Below are 16,600 nucleotides of genomic sequence, written 5' to 3' on the forward strand. Positions count from 1 at the left end.
TTACTGGAGTTATGAAAGGGCTCTTTTATTTTAGAAACACATTTTAAGAAATTATGTATTCAGGGGCTTCCCTGGTGGTGCAGTGGTTGAGAATCTGCCTGCCAGTGCAGGGGACATGAGTTCGATCCCTGGTCTGGGAAGATCTCACGTGCCAAGTGCTGCAACTACTGAAGCCCATGTGACTAGCGCCCGTGCTCCACAACAAGAGAAGCCACCGCAATGAGAAGCCCATGCACTGCAAAGAAAAGTAGCTCCCACTCGCTGCAACTAGAGAAAGCCTGTGTGCAGCAACGAAGACCCACCACAGCCAAAAATAAATAAAATAAATTAAAAAAAATTTATGTATTCAAAGACACACCTGGGATTATAAATTGTAAAAACCACTAAGTAAATCACGATACACAAACACAAAAAATCTACAAAATATAGTAAATGATGTAATATACAGGAAGGTTCCTACACAGTCATTCCATTTATATATACATTTGAAAAAAGTTATTTCAAAAGTAGAATATGCTCTTGCATCAGTATTTTTAATTTTGAGGATGAATTCAAAGTGACAGGAGGAAACTGGTTTCAGGGCTTTACACAAGTATCACAGTGTTAAAATGTACATTTAAGGTACATGTAATTTATTTTCAGTCAACTATACATATATTAAACGATTTTTAAAACAAATATGCAAAACCTGTCACTTTATAATCATTCTACTATGGTTTATTAGCGACATTCTTAAAATTATTTGTGGCTACTGTACCTGTAAGGTAGAAAAAGAATACAATGGTGGGCTCCTGGCAAGGCTTCCCAACTCCATATTCAGTGACATTATGTTGGCAATTTGACATTGGATATGCTGGAAGTATTTACACCAGGGAAATTGGCAAAGACTACAAACCAGGATTTCATTTACTGTGTTACTGAATATCTGGACTTAAGACTGAGGTAGGATATGGGAGTTCCCTGGTGGCCTAGTGATTAGGATTCTGGGCTTTCAGTGCTGGGGCCTGGGTTTGATGTCTGGTCAGGGAACTGAGGTCCCACAAGCTGTGTGGTCTGGGGAAAAATGGGGGGGGGGGGGACTGAGAATAAAAAAAGGAAAAAACCTGATGTAGCATATGTTAATAGTGCAGATTTATCTTTTATTTTTTTTTGCGGTACGCAGACCTCTCACTCTCGTGGCCTCTCCCGTTGTGGAGCACAGGCTCCAGACGTGCAGGCTCAGCGGCCGTGGCTCACGGGCCCAGCCGCTCCGCGGCATGTGGGATCTTCCCGGACCGGGGCACGAACCCATGTCCCCTGCATTGGCAGGCGGACTCTCAACCACTGCGCCACCAGGGAAGCCCCAGATTTATCTTTAACATATATAATGTATGTGGCCATTACATTATGCATAAGACCAAAATTAAGAAAAAATTGAGAACATATTCTTTCACTATGCCAAATTACAGTTCCATGCAGAAAAGAAGTCACTCACATTGGGTAAATGTGTGAAATCTCACAGATACCTTTGTTGTTTCCCTGATCTCTTACTTGTCAAGGAAAGAGAAAACAGACAAAAACTCACAAAATAAAAGCAGGTAAAAGAAATAGAAATTTATCAAAACAAGACATGCAGGTAAAAAATAGATTAAAAAATAATAATAATAACTCAAACTGAAAAATCCTGAGGGAATCCCCTGGCAGTCCACTAGTTATGGTTCTGCATTTCCACTGCAGGGGGCAGAGGTTCAATCCCTGGTTGGATAACTAAAATCCCACATGCCACAAAGTGCACCCAAAATTAAAAAAAAAAAAGAAACATGAGAAAAAAGCAATTAAAATCATACTGATTTTATACTGCGATTTTACAGTCTTCATCGGAGGGGTCAGCCTGCATTCTGTCTTAGCTTTTAAGCTAGGTTGGTCAAATGTAGGTCTCAAAAGGGGGGCAGGAAAGTTCTTGCTGATTAAAAATCATTATTTGTTGACTTACATTTTGGGGAGGGTGGTGGAGGAGGAGCAGTAAGGGGATGGTAAAAAGGATTAGGAGGAATAGCCTTGGGGACCAGGTCATGTGAGGGCCACAGTGGACATTCCTAGTCCTTCAGTGTCCTTCACACCGCCCAGAACAGTGAGCATGTCAACTGCATAATGGGGAAACGAGGACATCCTGAAGTGGGTTTATGAAAAAGAAGGAAAGGACCTTGAAAACGAATCACTGCATATGGCAGTGGAGCCAGTGTCACATCTGGGGTGACTCCAATGATCCTCTCTGCAGTGCCTGGCTTAGTGCTGCTGTCACTGTAAGAACGTCCCAAGAGGGAGGGTGTTTGCAGGAAGCAGATGTACACTGGAAAAAATGAAGCTGGAGGTCCAGGTGGAAAACTACCAGGTTGGTAGTTCATCTTTGGGACAAAGAAAATGGGAGTCCCTGCTCAAAGCAGGAGAGGCCATTGGAAGGGTGCAGTGTAGAGGAACCACTCTCATCAAAGACCTGGCAGTAGTGAGGTCTTGTGGAATTCCCTCAATGTCTCTGGGCTGCAAATGCCTTCCTTTACAAATGTGAATAAAAACACTATGAGCACTGTTTTGGTTGGGTAGATGAATGGGAGTCATTTCCAAGAAAGCCATCAATGTTGTTTCCCAGAGAAAAGACAGCCCTATTCATCAGCATGGGGCTGTGGTATCAGCAGAGCTCCTGGGGTGGGGGGCAAAAGTGTCCGGATGGACAACGTGTCTTTGAGTCCTCAATGGGGGAAGGGGGAGAAAAGGACTGAAATGACCAGATTCCCTATGTCCTGAACCAGGCAACCTGACATTGAATCCGGATATCATCTGTTCACAACAGATGATACATTCTCTCTGTGCTGCAGTTTGTCCCAAGAAAGGGTACATTTGCTGCACAGTAACTGCAGGGTTTCTTCCCACCCTGTTACAATCTCAAACTCCTTGATCATTAGTCCCATCTATATTCGCTATATTCATAAGGCCATTTTACCAGTGTGAACTGATGTTTAATGAAGTAGCACCTTTCAATAAGATTTATCACATTCCTTTCACTCACAAGGCTTTTCTCCAGTGTGGATTTTCCTATGGATATAGAGGAGCTGTCTTCGGCTAAAGCATTTCCCACATTCAGTACACTCATAAGGCCTTTCTCCAGTGTGAACTCTCTGATGACGACGAAGGCTTGACGTATCAGTAAAACATTTCCCACATTCATTGCACTTATAAGGCCTTTCTCCTGTGTGAATTCTCTGATGAACATAAAGATCAGATATAATACTAAAACATTTCCCACATGCAATGCACTCATAAGGCCTTTCTCCACTGTGAACCCTCTGATGACGATTAAGGCTCGAGCTACCAGTAAAACACTTCCCACATTCACTGCACTCATAAGGTCTTTCTCCACTGTGAACTCTCTGATGATAATAGAGAGCAGAACTAGTAGTAAAAGATTTCCCACATTCACTGCACTCATAAGGCCTTTCTCCACTGTGAACTCTCTGATGATAATAGAGACCAGAACTGCTAGTAAAAGATTTCCCACATTGACTGCACTCATAAGGCCTTTCTCCACTGTGAACTCTCTGATGATAATAGAAACCAGAGCTAGTAGTAAAAGATTTCCCACATTGACTACACTCATAAGGCTTTTCTCCACTGTGAATTCGCTGATGGTAATGAAGGCTCATCTTAGCAGTAAAAAATTTTCCACATTTATTGCATTCATAAGGCTTTTCTCCAGTATGAACTTTCTTATGGGCACTGAGGTGTCCATTTCGGCTAAAGAATTTCCCACATTCACTGCACTCAAAAGGCTTTTCTCCACTGTGAACTCTCTGATGATTACAAAGGATTGACCTATTACTAAAAGATTTCCCACATTCATTGCACTCATAAGGCCTTTCTCCAGTGTGAACTCGCAGATGATAATAGAGGCCAGACCTAGTAGTAAAAGATTTTCCACATTCACTGCACTCATAAGGCCTTTCCCCACTGTGAACTCTCTGATGTGTAAGGAAACTAGATTTGTGGGTAAAAAATTTTCCACATTGGCTGCATTCATAAGGCCTTTCTCCAGTGTGAACCTTCTGGTGCTGACTATGGCTACTTCTTTGGGTGCAGGCTTTCCCACAGTTGCTGCATTCACAAAACCTTTCACAAGTGAGGACTGTCTCAGACTGAACAAGTATTTCTGTGTGGCTGGAGAATTTGTTGCCTTCTCCACAGCTGTGATGACATTTTCCACTGTGAAAAACAGCTTCACACACCTTACTGTTGTTCAGTTTCTTCCTGGTATTAGTAACCTGTTTCTGAAGTCCAATTTTGGCCACATAGTTGTTCCCAATCTCCATGTAGGTAGAGAGATTCCCTGTTGCATGGATTGTGCAGCTTTTGAAAAATGCGGGTCTCCCCATATCACAGCTGAAGGGTTTCTCTCTAATGTGCTGCTTCTGGTGCTCTTGAAGGTTTGCAGTGAAATAGAACTGTTTCCCACATGCCCCACATGTGTATGCTTTCTGCCCCCTATTTGTTCCTTGCTCTTCAGCCAAGTGCAAAATGTCTCTCAAGACTGGGAGGCACATCTTACAGAGCTGGGCCTTCTCAGGAGATGAACCTGCACTGGAAGTCCTGATCTGTGACACTCCTGCAGATACGCTCTGTTCAAAAGGTGTCTCTTCATCCTCGACCCGGTGCCAAGAACCTGAAAACAAAGAAATGATGGTGAAGTTCTTGTTCATGTTATTGGGTGTGAGTGACATCATCACAACTGTATATCTGACACATGAAGAAAGCAGTCCATAGGATTGTGTTCAGGAAATGGAGTTGGGGTCAAATTGGGAAAGAAGGTGCTCTCACCAAGTACAGGACACAGGGACTGGATGTGGCCCAAGGCAAAAGGCAAGTTCGACAATTCACTCCTCTGTCAATGGCTTTTACCAGGATCACATCTACTGGTGACCTATCATACTATGCAGAAGTGTATTTCCAGGCCCCAGAAAATCTGACTGCAACTGGTAGCTGGTGTTCAAGAAATATTAAAGGATATATACATGGTTGAGGACATAAACAATACCAGTAAGTACTAAGGGGAAAACAATGTGAAGACCACATGAGATAAATGGGTTAGAGAGGTGGTAGGGAAATTATCCCAGGCTGGAGTCAGAATAAAAATGGGAAGTAGGTGGCTTCCCTGGTGGCGCAGTGGTTGAGAGTCCACCTGCCGATGCAGGGGACGTGGGTTCGTGCCCTGGTCTGGGAAGATCCCACGTGCCGCAGAGTGGCTGAGCCATGGCTGCTGAGCCTGTGCGTCCGGAGCCTGTGCTCCGCAACTGGAGAGGCCACAACAGTGAGAGGCCCGCGTACTGCAAAAAAAAAAAAAAAAAAAAAAAGCGGGGGAAGTAGGGAATTCCCTGGTGGTCCAGTGGTTAAGACTTCATGCTTCCAATGCAGGGATCGTGGGTTCAACCCCTTGTTGGGAAACTAGGATCCCACAGGCCATGGGCCATGGTCAAAAGAAAAAAAAAAGGGAAGTAGTAAAAAGCACAAGTTAACAGAATGTCAAGAATGGAGAAAGGACAAGAGAAGTAATTGGGGGCCACTGACAATGGCCCTAAAACTAGTCAAATAAGATACATTCCAGGTATTATTTCTCAACACAGACCTTATAACAACCCTCTCCTAGCGGCCATTCATCTTACCAGGCTATCTTTAAGCTCTTTATACTGAAACTAGAGTCATGTCCATCTCATGAAACCACCAAGGACTCTCCATCTCCAGCTGAAAAACTACATGGGACAGAAATGATACAAGCCCTAACAGAGTCAGGACAGGTAAGTGGCCAACATGAGCCCAGAGGAGCTCAGTACACAATAGACCAAGGAACGATATTTAAATACCACCAAAAGAACATCCAGTGGAGACAGAGTGGGGAAGGATGAACAGTGGATAGAATACAGACTGTTAAGAATCCATCTCCTCACTTAAATGGGAACAATCTAACTGTTGTAACTCTTTTGCAACTATGGAGTCTACTGAAGATTTGCAGTGTCCCACAAAACGAAGTTTGAACACACGAAACTTCAAAACCAGAATCAGATATCACAGGAATGTTGGGATGATCATGCTGGGAATATAAAACAATTATAATCAATATGCTAATTAATGTCTGCGAATGGATAAAGCAGACAGCATACAAGAGCAGAAAGGCAATGTAAGCAAAGAGATGGGAAATCTAACAAAGAACCAAGAAATGCTAGAGAAAAAAAAAAAGAAGAAATGCTAGAGATTGAGAACACCATAACAGAAATGAAAAATGACTGTGATAGGCTTATTTATAAACTGGACATAGGTGAGGAAAGAATCTGAGCTTGATGTTCTCTTAGGAAAAACTTCCAAAACTGAAAAAAAAAAGGACAAGACAAAAAAAAAATCCAATATTGGTGGGACAACTACAAAAGGTTTAACATACACATATGGAAACATTAAAGGAGAAAGAGACAAAGGAACAGAAAAAATATTTGAGGCAATAATGATGGAGAATTTCCACCAAATTACTATCAGACACCAAAGCACAGATCCAGGAAGCTCAGAGAACATCAAGTAGGTTTAAAGTGAAAAAACTACACCTAGGAATATCACATTCAAATGTACAAAAAAGTCCTGAAAGAAGCCATAGGAATAAACACCTTACCCACAGAGAAGCAACAAAAACAATTACAGTTGAATTCTCCTCAGAACTCATGCAGACAAGAAGAGAATGAAGTGAAACATTTAAAGTGCTCAGGGTGGGTGTGGGAGGTGACCTTCAGCAACCCAGAATTTGGTATCCAGCAAAAATTACCCTTCAACAGTGATGGTGAAATAAACACTTTCTTACATACAGAAAAATTGTGGGAATATATTAAAAGAAGTTCTTCAGAGAGATGAAGGGATTTCCCTGGCAGTCCAGTGGTTACCATGCATGCTTCCACTGCAGGGGGCATGGGCTTTATCCCTGGTCGAGAAACTAAGATGCCGCATGTGGCACAGCATGGCCAAAAAAAAAAAAAAAAAAAAAAAGAGAGACAGATGGTAAATGATATAGATCAGAAGTTTGGGTTTCATAGAGAAAGGAAGAACATCAGAATAAAAAATATTTTACAGACACATAATTGTTGGGGAACATCATATATCTTTAAGCTGTACAACATGACTCTATATATGTACACACTGAAATGACTACCACATAAGTTCAGTTGAATTATGTCTTACAATTTTCTTTCTTCTGATGAGAACTTTTAAGATCTACTTTCTTAAAAACTTCTAAATATACAATACATTTTTGTTAACTAAAATCACTATGCTGTGAATTACGTCCCCAGGACTTAATCATAACTAGAAGTCTGTAACTTCTGAAACCCTTCACCCATGTCATCTACCCACCTTCCTGTGTTCTGGCAATCACTAATCTGTTGTCTGCATCTGAGTTTGTTGTTGTTGTTATTTTTTCAAAGATTTCCCATGTAAGTATAATCATGTAGTACATTTAAACCTTGAATAACATGGGTTAGAATTGCTTGGGTCCATTTATACAGGGATATTTTCCAATAAATACACAGCACTACATGATCTTTAGTTGGATGAATCCAAAAATGGGAACCTTGGGCTTCCCTGGTGGTGCAGTGGTTGAGAATCCACCTGCCAATGCAGGGGACATGGATTCGAGCTCTGGGCTGGGAAGATCCCACATGCCATGGAGCAACTAAGCCTGTGCACCACAACTACTGAGCCTGCACTCTACAGCCCACGAGCCACAAATGCTGAAGCCTGCGTGCCACAACTACTGAAGCCTGTGCGCTAGAGCCCGTGCTCCGCAACAAGCCACTGCAATGAGAAACCCATGCACCACAACGAAGAGTAGCCCCCGCTCGTTGCAACTAGAGAAAGCCCACGAGCAGCAACGAAGACACAACACAGCCAAAATAAATATAATTAATTAATTTATATTTTTAAAACAATGGGAAACTTCAGAATCAGAAGTCTGACTATGGGACTTAAACACCCCCAGATTTCAGTATATGCAGGGGATCCTGGCACCAATCCTCTGTGGAAACATAGGGACAACAGGATTTCTCTCTGACTTATTTCACTTAGCATAATGCCTGTAAAATCCAATCATGTTGCTGTAAATGCAAAACTTCCTTCTTTTTTTAATGGTTGAATAAAACTGAATAGTATTCCATATATATGACGTGTTTGTTATCCACTCATCCATCAACGGACACTGAAGTTGTTTCCATGTCTTGGATATTGTAAATAATGCAGCAATAAACATGGAGTACACATATCTTTTTGAGATGATGATTTCACTCCCCTAGATAAATACACAGAGATGGAACTGCTGGACCATATGGTAGTTCCTTTCTTAATTCTGTAAGGATTCTCTACTCTTTTCCATGTGGTAGAAATAATGTACATTCCCACCAACAGTGCACACAGGGTCCCTTTTCTTCACATCTTCTCCTATACTTATTTATTGTCTTTTTCATAACAGACATTATAACAGCTGTGAGGTGGTATTTCATTGTGGTATTAATTTGCATTTCCTCAACCATTAGTGATTTTGAGCACCTTTTCATGTAGAAGGTCACCATTTGCATATCTTCTTCTGAAAATTGTCTATTTAGATTTAACAGTTTGTACAAAACAACAATAGCAAAAGTGTACTCCATCATGTATTTTTAAACATACCCATATATGTATGTTTATGTAAAATTAAAACAAAAGACAAGAATAATACAATGGAGAAGATGGAAAATCAGGATTTTTTAAAATTATGAGCTTTTTAAACTACCCACGAAACCACAGTGTCATTTGAATGTGGACTTGAATTAGTTGTAAATACATACTGGAAACTCTATCGCGACTACATTAAAAAATGAAAAGGAACAAGTATAGATGATATGCTAACAAAGAAGAGAAAAAGGGTCATTCAAAATGCTTCATTAAAACCACAAAAAGAAGGGTGGAAGACTAAACTAGGAACAAAGAAAAAGGGCAATGGAAAGAAAATGGCAACAAATATGTTAGATGTTTACCCAACTGTATCAATATATTAAACATCAATAGTCTCAATGCACCAATTAAAAGAGAGATTATCAGAGTGGATCAAAAAACAAGACTGAATTATATGTTGTCTCCGATAAACCCACTCTAAATACAAAGATGCACATAGAGGACGCTCCCTGGTGGTGCAGTGGTTAAGAATCCACTTTCTGGGTTTCCCTGGTGGTGCAGTGGTTGAAAGTCCGCCTGCCAATGCAGGGGATGCGGGTTCGTGCCCCGGTCTTGGAAGATCCCACATGCCGTGGAGTGGCTGGGCCCATGAGCCATGGTCACTGAGCCTGTGCGTCTGGAGCCTGTGCTCTGCAATGGGAGAGGCCACAACAGTGAGAGGTCCGTGTACCCCCCCCAAAAAAAAAAAAAGAATCCACCTTCTAATGCAGGGGACGCGGGTTTGATCCCTGGTCTGGGAATTAGATCCTACATGCATGCCGCAACTAAGAGTTTGCACGCCGCAACTAAGAGTTTGCACACCACAACTAAGGAGCCCATAGGCCACAACTAAGGACCCCACCAGCCACAATTAAGGAGCACACTGCCGCAACTAAGGAGCACATGTGCCACAAATAAAGGAGCAAGTGAGCCACCACTAAGGAGCCTGCGAGCCTCGACTAAGACCCAGCATAACCAAAATTTAAAAAATTTTTTTAAAAGATGCTTAAAGGTCTTCCTATGTGGTGCAGTGGTTGAGAGTCCGCCTGTCGATGCAGGGGACGCAGGTTCGTGCCCCGGTCCAGGAGGATCCTACATGCAGCAGAGCTGCTGGGCCTGTGGGCCGTGTCCGCTAAGCCTGCACGTCCGGAGCTAATGCTCCGCAGTGGGAGAGGCCACGGCAGTCAGAGGCCCACATACCACAAAAAATTTTTTAAAAGATGCTTAAAAAAAAAGATGCATATAAATTAAAAGTATGTCAATACAGAAAAAGAGGTCAACACAAATCAAAAGAAAAAAAAGAAAAGTGGTAGTAACTATACTGATATCACAGCAGATTTTGCATAGGCAAAGTCATCAGGGATAATGAGAATGACACAATGGTAAAGGGGTCAATACTCCAGAATACACAACAATCCTTAACATGTCTGCATCTAACAACACAATGTCAAAATATGAGGCAAAACAGGCCTACAAGTAAAAAATAGATGAATCTGCTATAACACTTGGAGACTTCATTCAACAAACCTCTCTAAGAAATGAACAGATCCAGAAAAGAAAAAATCTATAAGGATGCTGGTAAACTGAGGATCACCATCACCAGTCAACTGGATGTAACAGTCACCTACAGATTACTAGGCTACTCCATTCAAAAACAGCAGAATATTCTTCTCAAACTGACATAGAACATTCACAAGATGGATTACACCTTGGGCCAGAAAACACACCTTAACAAATTTAAAAGAATAGAAAACATACAAGATCAGTTCTCAGAACAAAGTGGAACTACACCGGCAACCAGTAACAAAAGGATAGCTGTAAAATTGCACAACACTGATAAATTCAACAATACACTTCCAAATAAAACATGGGTCAAAGAATAAATATTAAGATAAATTTTTAAGTATTTTGAAAGAAAGAAACACAGCAGTTGTGAAAACATGCAGATGGGGACTTCCTTGGTGGCAGTTAAGAATCTGCCTGTCAATGCAGGGGACACGGGTTCAAGCCCTGGTCTGGGAACATCCCACATGCTGCAGAGCAACTGATCCCGTGTGCCGCAACTACTAAGCTTGCGCTCTAGAGCCCACACACTGCAACTACTGAAGTCCGCACCCCTAGAGCCCACGCTCTGCAACAAGAGAAGCCACCACAATAAGAAGCCTGTGCACCACAATGAAGAGTAGCCCCCACTCACTGCAACTAGACAAAGCCCACACACAGCAACGAAGACCCAACGCACCGAAAAATAAACTTAAAAAAAAATGCCGATGCAGTGAAAGCAGTGTTTATATGGCAATCGGTAGGACTGAATGCATATATTAGATAAGATGAAAAACCTAAAATCAGTCATCTGTGCCTCTATCTTAGGAAACTAGGGGAAAATGAAATACAAAGGAAGAAAAAAAGAAATAATTTTAAAAATCAGTAGAGAAAAATCAACAAAGTCAAAAAAAAAGCTGGTTCTTTAAAATGCCCAATAAAATCAAAAACATGCTAGTCAGCCTAGTCACAAAAACAAGAGAGGACACAAATTACTAATATCAAAGTGAAAAAGGAGGGCTTCCCTGGTGGCACACTGGTTAAGAATCCGCCTGCCGATTCAGGGGACAGGGGTTGGAGCCCTGGTCTGGGAAGATCCCACATGCTGCAGAGCAACTAAACCCGTGAGCCACCATGACTGAGCCTGAAAGCCGCAATTACTGAGCCCGCGCGCCTAGAGCCCATGCTCTACGATAAGAGAAGCAATTGCAATGAGAAGCCCGCGTGCCACAATGAAGAGTAGCCCCTCAATCACTGTAACTAGAGAAAGCCTGTGCGCAGCAACGAAGATCCAATGCAGGAAGGGAGGGAGGGAGGGACGGAAGGAAGGAAGGAAGGAAGGATGGATTATACACCATGACCAACTGAGAATGATCCACGTTATACAATGCTGACTTAACATTAAAAAATCAATTAATATAATCCATGTCATCAACAGGTTAAAAACCAACTCATGATCTCATCAATAGATGCAGAAAAAGGATCTGACAAAATCCAACAGCCACTCATATTCAAAATCTCCATATGATATAACCTAAAAATTGAAAAAATACTTAAACTTGATAAACTAAATAAAACCCTATAGCTACTATCATACTTACTAGAGAAAAACTAGAATTCTCCCACTAAGATGAAGAAGGCAAGGATGTTCCCTTTTACAACTCCCTTTCAACTTTACAGTGGAAGTCAAAACAAAGGCAATGAGATGAGGTTATATAAATGGCATACTGATCAGGAAGGAAGGAATAAAACTGTCTTCATTCTCATATGACATGATCAGCTATGTAAAACACCCAAAAAATAGAGGAAAAAAAAATTCCTGGAACTAAGAAGCAATTATAGCAAGCTTTCAGGACATAAGCTTAATATACAAAAGTCAATTATGTCCTATATACCATCAATGAACAAGTGAATTTGAAATTAAAAACACAATACCATGTAAATTACCACCAGCTCAAAAAAAAAAAAAAAAGAGAGCAATAGAAAGAAATATTGAGTTACAGATCTACCAAAACATGTACAAGATATACATGAGAGAAACTATAAAACTTAGATAGAGAAATCATGAATTCCATGGTGGTTCAATGGTTAGGACTCCATGCTTTCACTGCCATGGGCCTGAGTTCGATCCCTAGTAGGGGAACTAAAATCCCTCAGGTCTCACAGTGCAGCCAAAAAACAAATAAACGATCAAACATTCTAATAAAGAAATCAAAGAACTAAATAAATGGAAAGATATTTCACGTTCATAAACAGGAAAACCCAGTATCATCAATATGTCCGTTCTTCCCAACTTCATCAATAGATTCAATGCAACCCAAATCAAAATACCAGCAAGTTATTTTGTGGACATAAATACTTTGATCCTAAAATTTATACAAAAAGGCAAAAGTCCGAGAATAGCCAACACAAAACTTAAGAAGAACAAAGCTGGCAGACTGACACTACTCAACTTTAAGACTTAGTATCTAAAGTAATCAAGCCAGTGTGATATTGCTGAAAAGACAGAGAAACTGTTCAGTGAACAGTATTGAAAACCCAGAAATAGACCCATAGAAATACACTCAACTGACCTTTGACAGATGAACAAGCGCAATACAATGGAGAAAAGTTAAGTCTTTTGAATAAATAGTACTGGAACAACCGAACATCACATGCAAAGAAATGAATTCTAGACCCAAACCTTCACAAAAAATTAACTCAAAATGGATCACAGACCTAAATGCTAAATACAAAAAAACTCTTAAAACTTAGTAAGAAACAAAAACCCAAATACCAAATGAGCAAAGCACCTTAACAAACACCTCATTAAAAGAAGATATACAGGACTTCCCTGGTGGCACAGTGGTTAAGAATCCGCCTGCCAATGCAGGGACACAGGTTCAAGTCCTGGTCCGTGAAAATCCCACATGCCACGGAGCAACTAAGCCCGTGTGCCACAACTACTGAGCCTGCGCTCTAGAGCCTGTGAGCCACAACTACTGAAGACCACGTGCCACAACTACTGAAGCCTGCGTGCCTAGAGGCCATGCTCTGCAACAAGAGAAGCCACTGCAATGAGAAACCCGCGCACCACAATGAAGAGTAGACCCTGTTCATCGCAACTAGAAAAAGCCCACGTGAAACAATGAAGACCCAACGTAGCAAAAAAATTAATAATAATAAGATATACAGATGACAATTTAGCATATACAAAGATGCAAGGAAATGCAAATTAAACTGAAAAGTACACACTATTACATACCTGTAAGAAGGGCCAAAATCCAAACATTCACAACACCAAATGCTATAAGGGTGTGGAGCAACAAGAATTTCATTCATTGCTGACCGGAATGCTTAACAGATGCCAGTGTTGATAAACAGAAATTGGAACCTTGGAAAAAGGTCTTACAGAAACAGCTCCTGGTCTGTTTTAGTAACGACCATGTCAGTGACAACAGTCTGTTGTGAAGTAAGGCACAAAAAAATGTCATGGACAGGAATGGAGCAAAACTTGGGTACCATGGATTTTGACAATCGCCTGGGCAGAGAGGGCGAGCAAGGAGGGATCTATCAGACTGAGTGCAAGACTACTGAACCTAAATCCTCACCTGCAAAACTTTGGAGCTACAGGTGTCCCGGCACTAAGGAATAGGGATACACTCTGCCTAGCCATAGTAACCACAGCACATAACCAAGCAATTGAAGAAGAAAGCAGTGCCTGTGTTCCAGATGTGAGAAGGACAGAACTGCCCTTGGGGAAGAGAAGAAAGGCAGAGCCTAGCTCAGAGGATAGGGGTGGGTGTGAGGGCCTTACCCAGCATGCATACAAGTGCAAAGTTCTCCAGCATGACATCAAGGTACAGGTGTATCTGAACCTCATCAAGAAGACACCATTCCTCCCAGGAGAAGTACACGGCAACATCCTCAAAGGTCACACTGCCCTGGTAAACAGGGACAAATAAAACCATGAACAGTCTCACTCCTGAAAACCCACAATTCATCTTCCTACACATTTCCCCTACTACCCAATCAGCTGGAGCTTCTTGAGACCTGGGGAAGAAAACCATCTTCCTTTGATCTGCACCTCCCTTTTCCTCCAGAATACATAGGCAGTCATTTCAAGTCTAACTCTTGCCCTTCCCTGTTTATTTCCACCAGAAAAAAGGAGACCTGCGCTTACCTAAACCAGCTCAGCCTCACCTCACAGCACTTCCACATACTGGTATTGGATTCATGAGTAACCTTCCACGCCTCCTTCCATTGGTGTTGGGAAATGGCAACCCCCTACACAGAACCCGGCCTTCACTCAGGAACCTGAGCATGGGGTTCTCCAGGGTCCCCAAAACAAAGAGGTGGGAGAATGGCAGGTGAAGAGCCCCAGTACACCTCAATACAGAGAATGTGTGCGTGCGGGGTGAGAACAAGCGAGGGACTGGGACAACCTCCAATTGCTCCAAGTGCTTCTGCAGCCTGGTAACATGTAAGAAAAGGCAAACTATGGACGAAAGAGACCATGGCTGTGTTCCAGAGGCTCATGCTCTTGTATGCATGCTGGGTAAAGCCCTCACACCCACCCCTATGCTCTGAGCTAGGCTCTGCCTTTCTCTTTTTCCCAAGGGCATCTCTGTCCTTCTCACAACTGGACCTCTGTCAGGTACCAGAGCCAGGTAACATCGGGATGACTGGCAAACCTCTCCTCCGTGCCTCGGTCCACGGTGCTACCTCTTACCAGTTGTGACCTTGGAAAAGTCACAACTTCCCTCTGCCTCAATAATCTCATCACCCCCTACAGTCTGTGCTTCCACAGAACAGGCTCTGGAGTATTTTTAAAGGCCTAATTCAGATGGTGTCCTTCCTGTGCTCAAAACTCTCCACCGCTCCGAGGGCTCTCGGAGCCCTTCTCGGAGGGCTTTCCTCTCGGAGAAGAAAGGTACAACCTCTCATCTACCACTCCAGATGCAGCCTGGCCTCAAACTTTCTTCCTTGCAGAAACAAGATGGACTCCAGGTTCCCGGAATGTTCCTGCTTCAGTTGCATCTCCAAGTCTCACGCAGGCAGAAAAAGGGAAAAGACCCCTGGAGGCCTCTCTGTCCTAGACCCTGGGCCTGGGATAAAGCGACGTGAACAGCCACCTCCCACGCGGGCCTTTCGTATCTGGGTGGGGAAACAGGCCGGGGAGAACCCGGAACGCACAGCGTTTACCTGAGCCTGGTCCCTCAGCGCAGGCGCCGCCATCGGAACTTCTGGACGGAAAGGAGTGGCGACAGTCGACCGACCGGGACCCACTCTGCACGTACACTGCAAGGGTCTGTCCCTGACCCTCAAAACCGCCCCGGTTCAGTGCGCACAGAGCCTCCTCTTGCGCCTCTTAGCCTGTCACCTCGCTCCCAACACCGCACACAGAAGCCCCTGACCATCTACAGAGACTTTACCGTAATTAAAATGGCAGCCACGAAGAAACCGGAAGTCCCTCTGCAGGATGTTCGCCCTCCCGGAAATGCCCCCTTGCTCGATTTTCATTGGATGAAAGTCGCTGCCCCTTAGCACAAATTCTTCTGGGTAATGTAGTGTAAAAGTCTCAAGGAAGGAAGCCCCACACCGGGAAGCACCTGGGAAAAAGCCAAGAAGCACCCGGAGGAGCACTAGGAAATGACCTCTAGGGCTCGGGGTCGGGGGGCTCCAGCCTTATTAATGGGACGGAGGACCCATGGGGTCGGGGAGTGCATTATCTCAGAATCCTTTAAACCATCCGACGTTTAAACCCACTGGTAACAGGAACAAAAACTAAACATTATCCTATTGCTCCTGATATACATGCAGCCTGAAGAGTTAAAGTGATTTTGTGGGCTTTGTTCAGGGACCAGAAAAAAGTCAGACAAAACGCTGACTGGGAATATGGAGAGGAGATTTTGGACAGGCCTGCTCGGCAAGAGGGAGAGCACAGCTTCTCGTCCCCCTAGAAAAGACTCTTCTGACTGCATAGTTAGTGATTGTGCCCAATTCAGTGACAAAAACTGATGATCAGGCCACCCACGATAGATGTTCTCTTGCTTTTTGTACTTTCCTTGCTCCACCAGTCTGATTCACCTACACCCTATTCACGTGAATGAACTTCTCTTACTATTGTTATTTTATTTATTTATTTATTTTGGCCGCACTGTGTGGCTTTTGGGATCTTAGTTCTGTAAGGCCAACTGGCCCGAGGCAGGGGAACGCAATCAGACTCACAGGTTGGATCAGCCCGGAACGTTCCACACACCCAGTTCTCGGAATTGACCCGGAGCTCCCACCCACCCAGTTCCAGGAACTGACCTGGAGACTTTCCACCCGGCCC

At 42.9% G+C, this 16,600-nt stretch overlaps 1 protein-coding gene across 1 annotated transcript; it reads right to left on the minus strand.

Moving 5' to 3' along the window:
- Positions 1 to 322: 322 nt before the first annotated feature.
- LOC101332068 (uncharacterized) lies at positions 323 to 15,723 on the minus strand. The gene is made up of 3 exons (XM_033846161.2): positions 15,469 to 15,723; positions 14,081 to 14,207; positions 323 to 4,690 (listed from the first exon to the last, which is right to left on the minus strand). Exons 1-3 carry the CDS (start codon positions 15,499 to 15,501, stop codon positions 3,036 to 3,038), a joined length of 1,815 nt encoding a protein of 604 aa, XP_033702052.1. The 5' UTR covers positions 15,502 to 15,723; the 3' UTR covers positions 323 to 3,035.
- Positions 15,724 to 16,600: the final 877 nt, after the last annotated feature.

The sequence above is a fragment of the Tursiops truncatus genome, chromosome 19 (genome assembly GCF_011762595.2).
Source record: "Tursiops truncatus isolate mTurTru1 chromosome 19, mTurTru1.mat.Y, whole genome shotgun sequence".
In the NCBI taxonomy this organism is placed as follows: Eukaryota; Metazoa; Chordata; class Mammalia; order Artiodactyla; family Delphinidae; genus Tursiops; species Tursiops truncatus.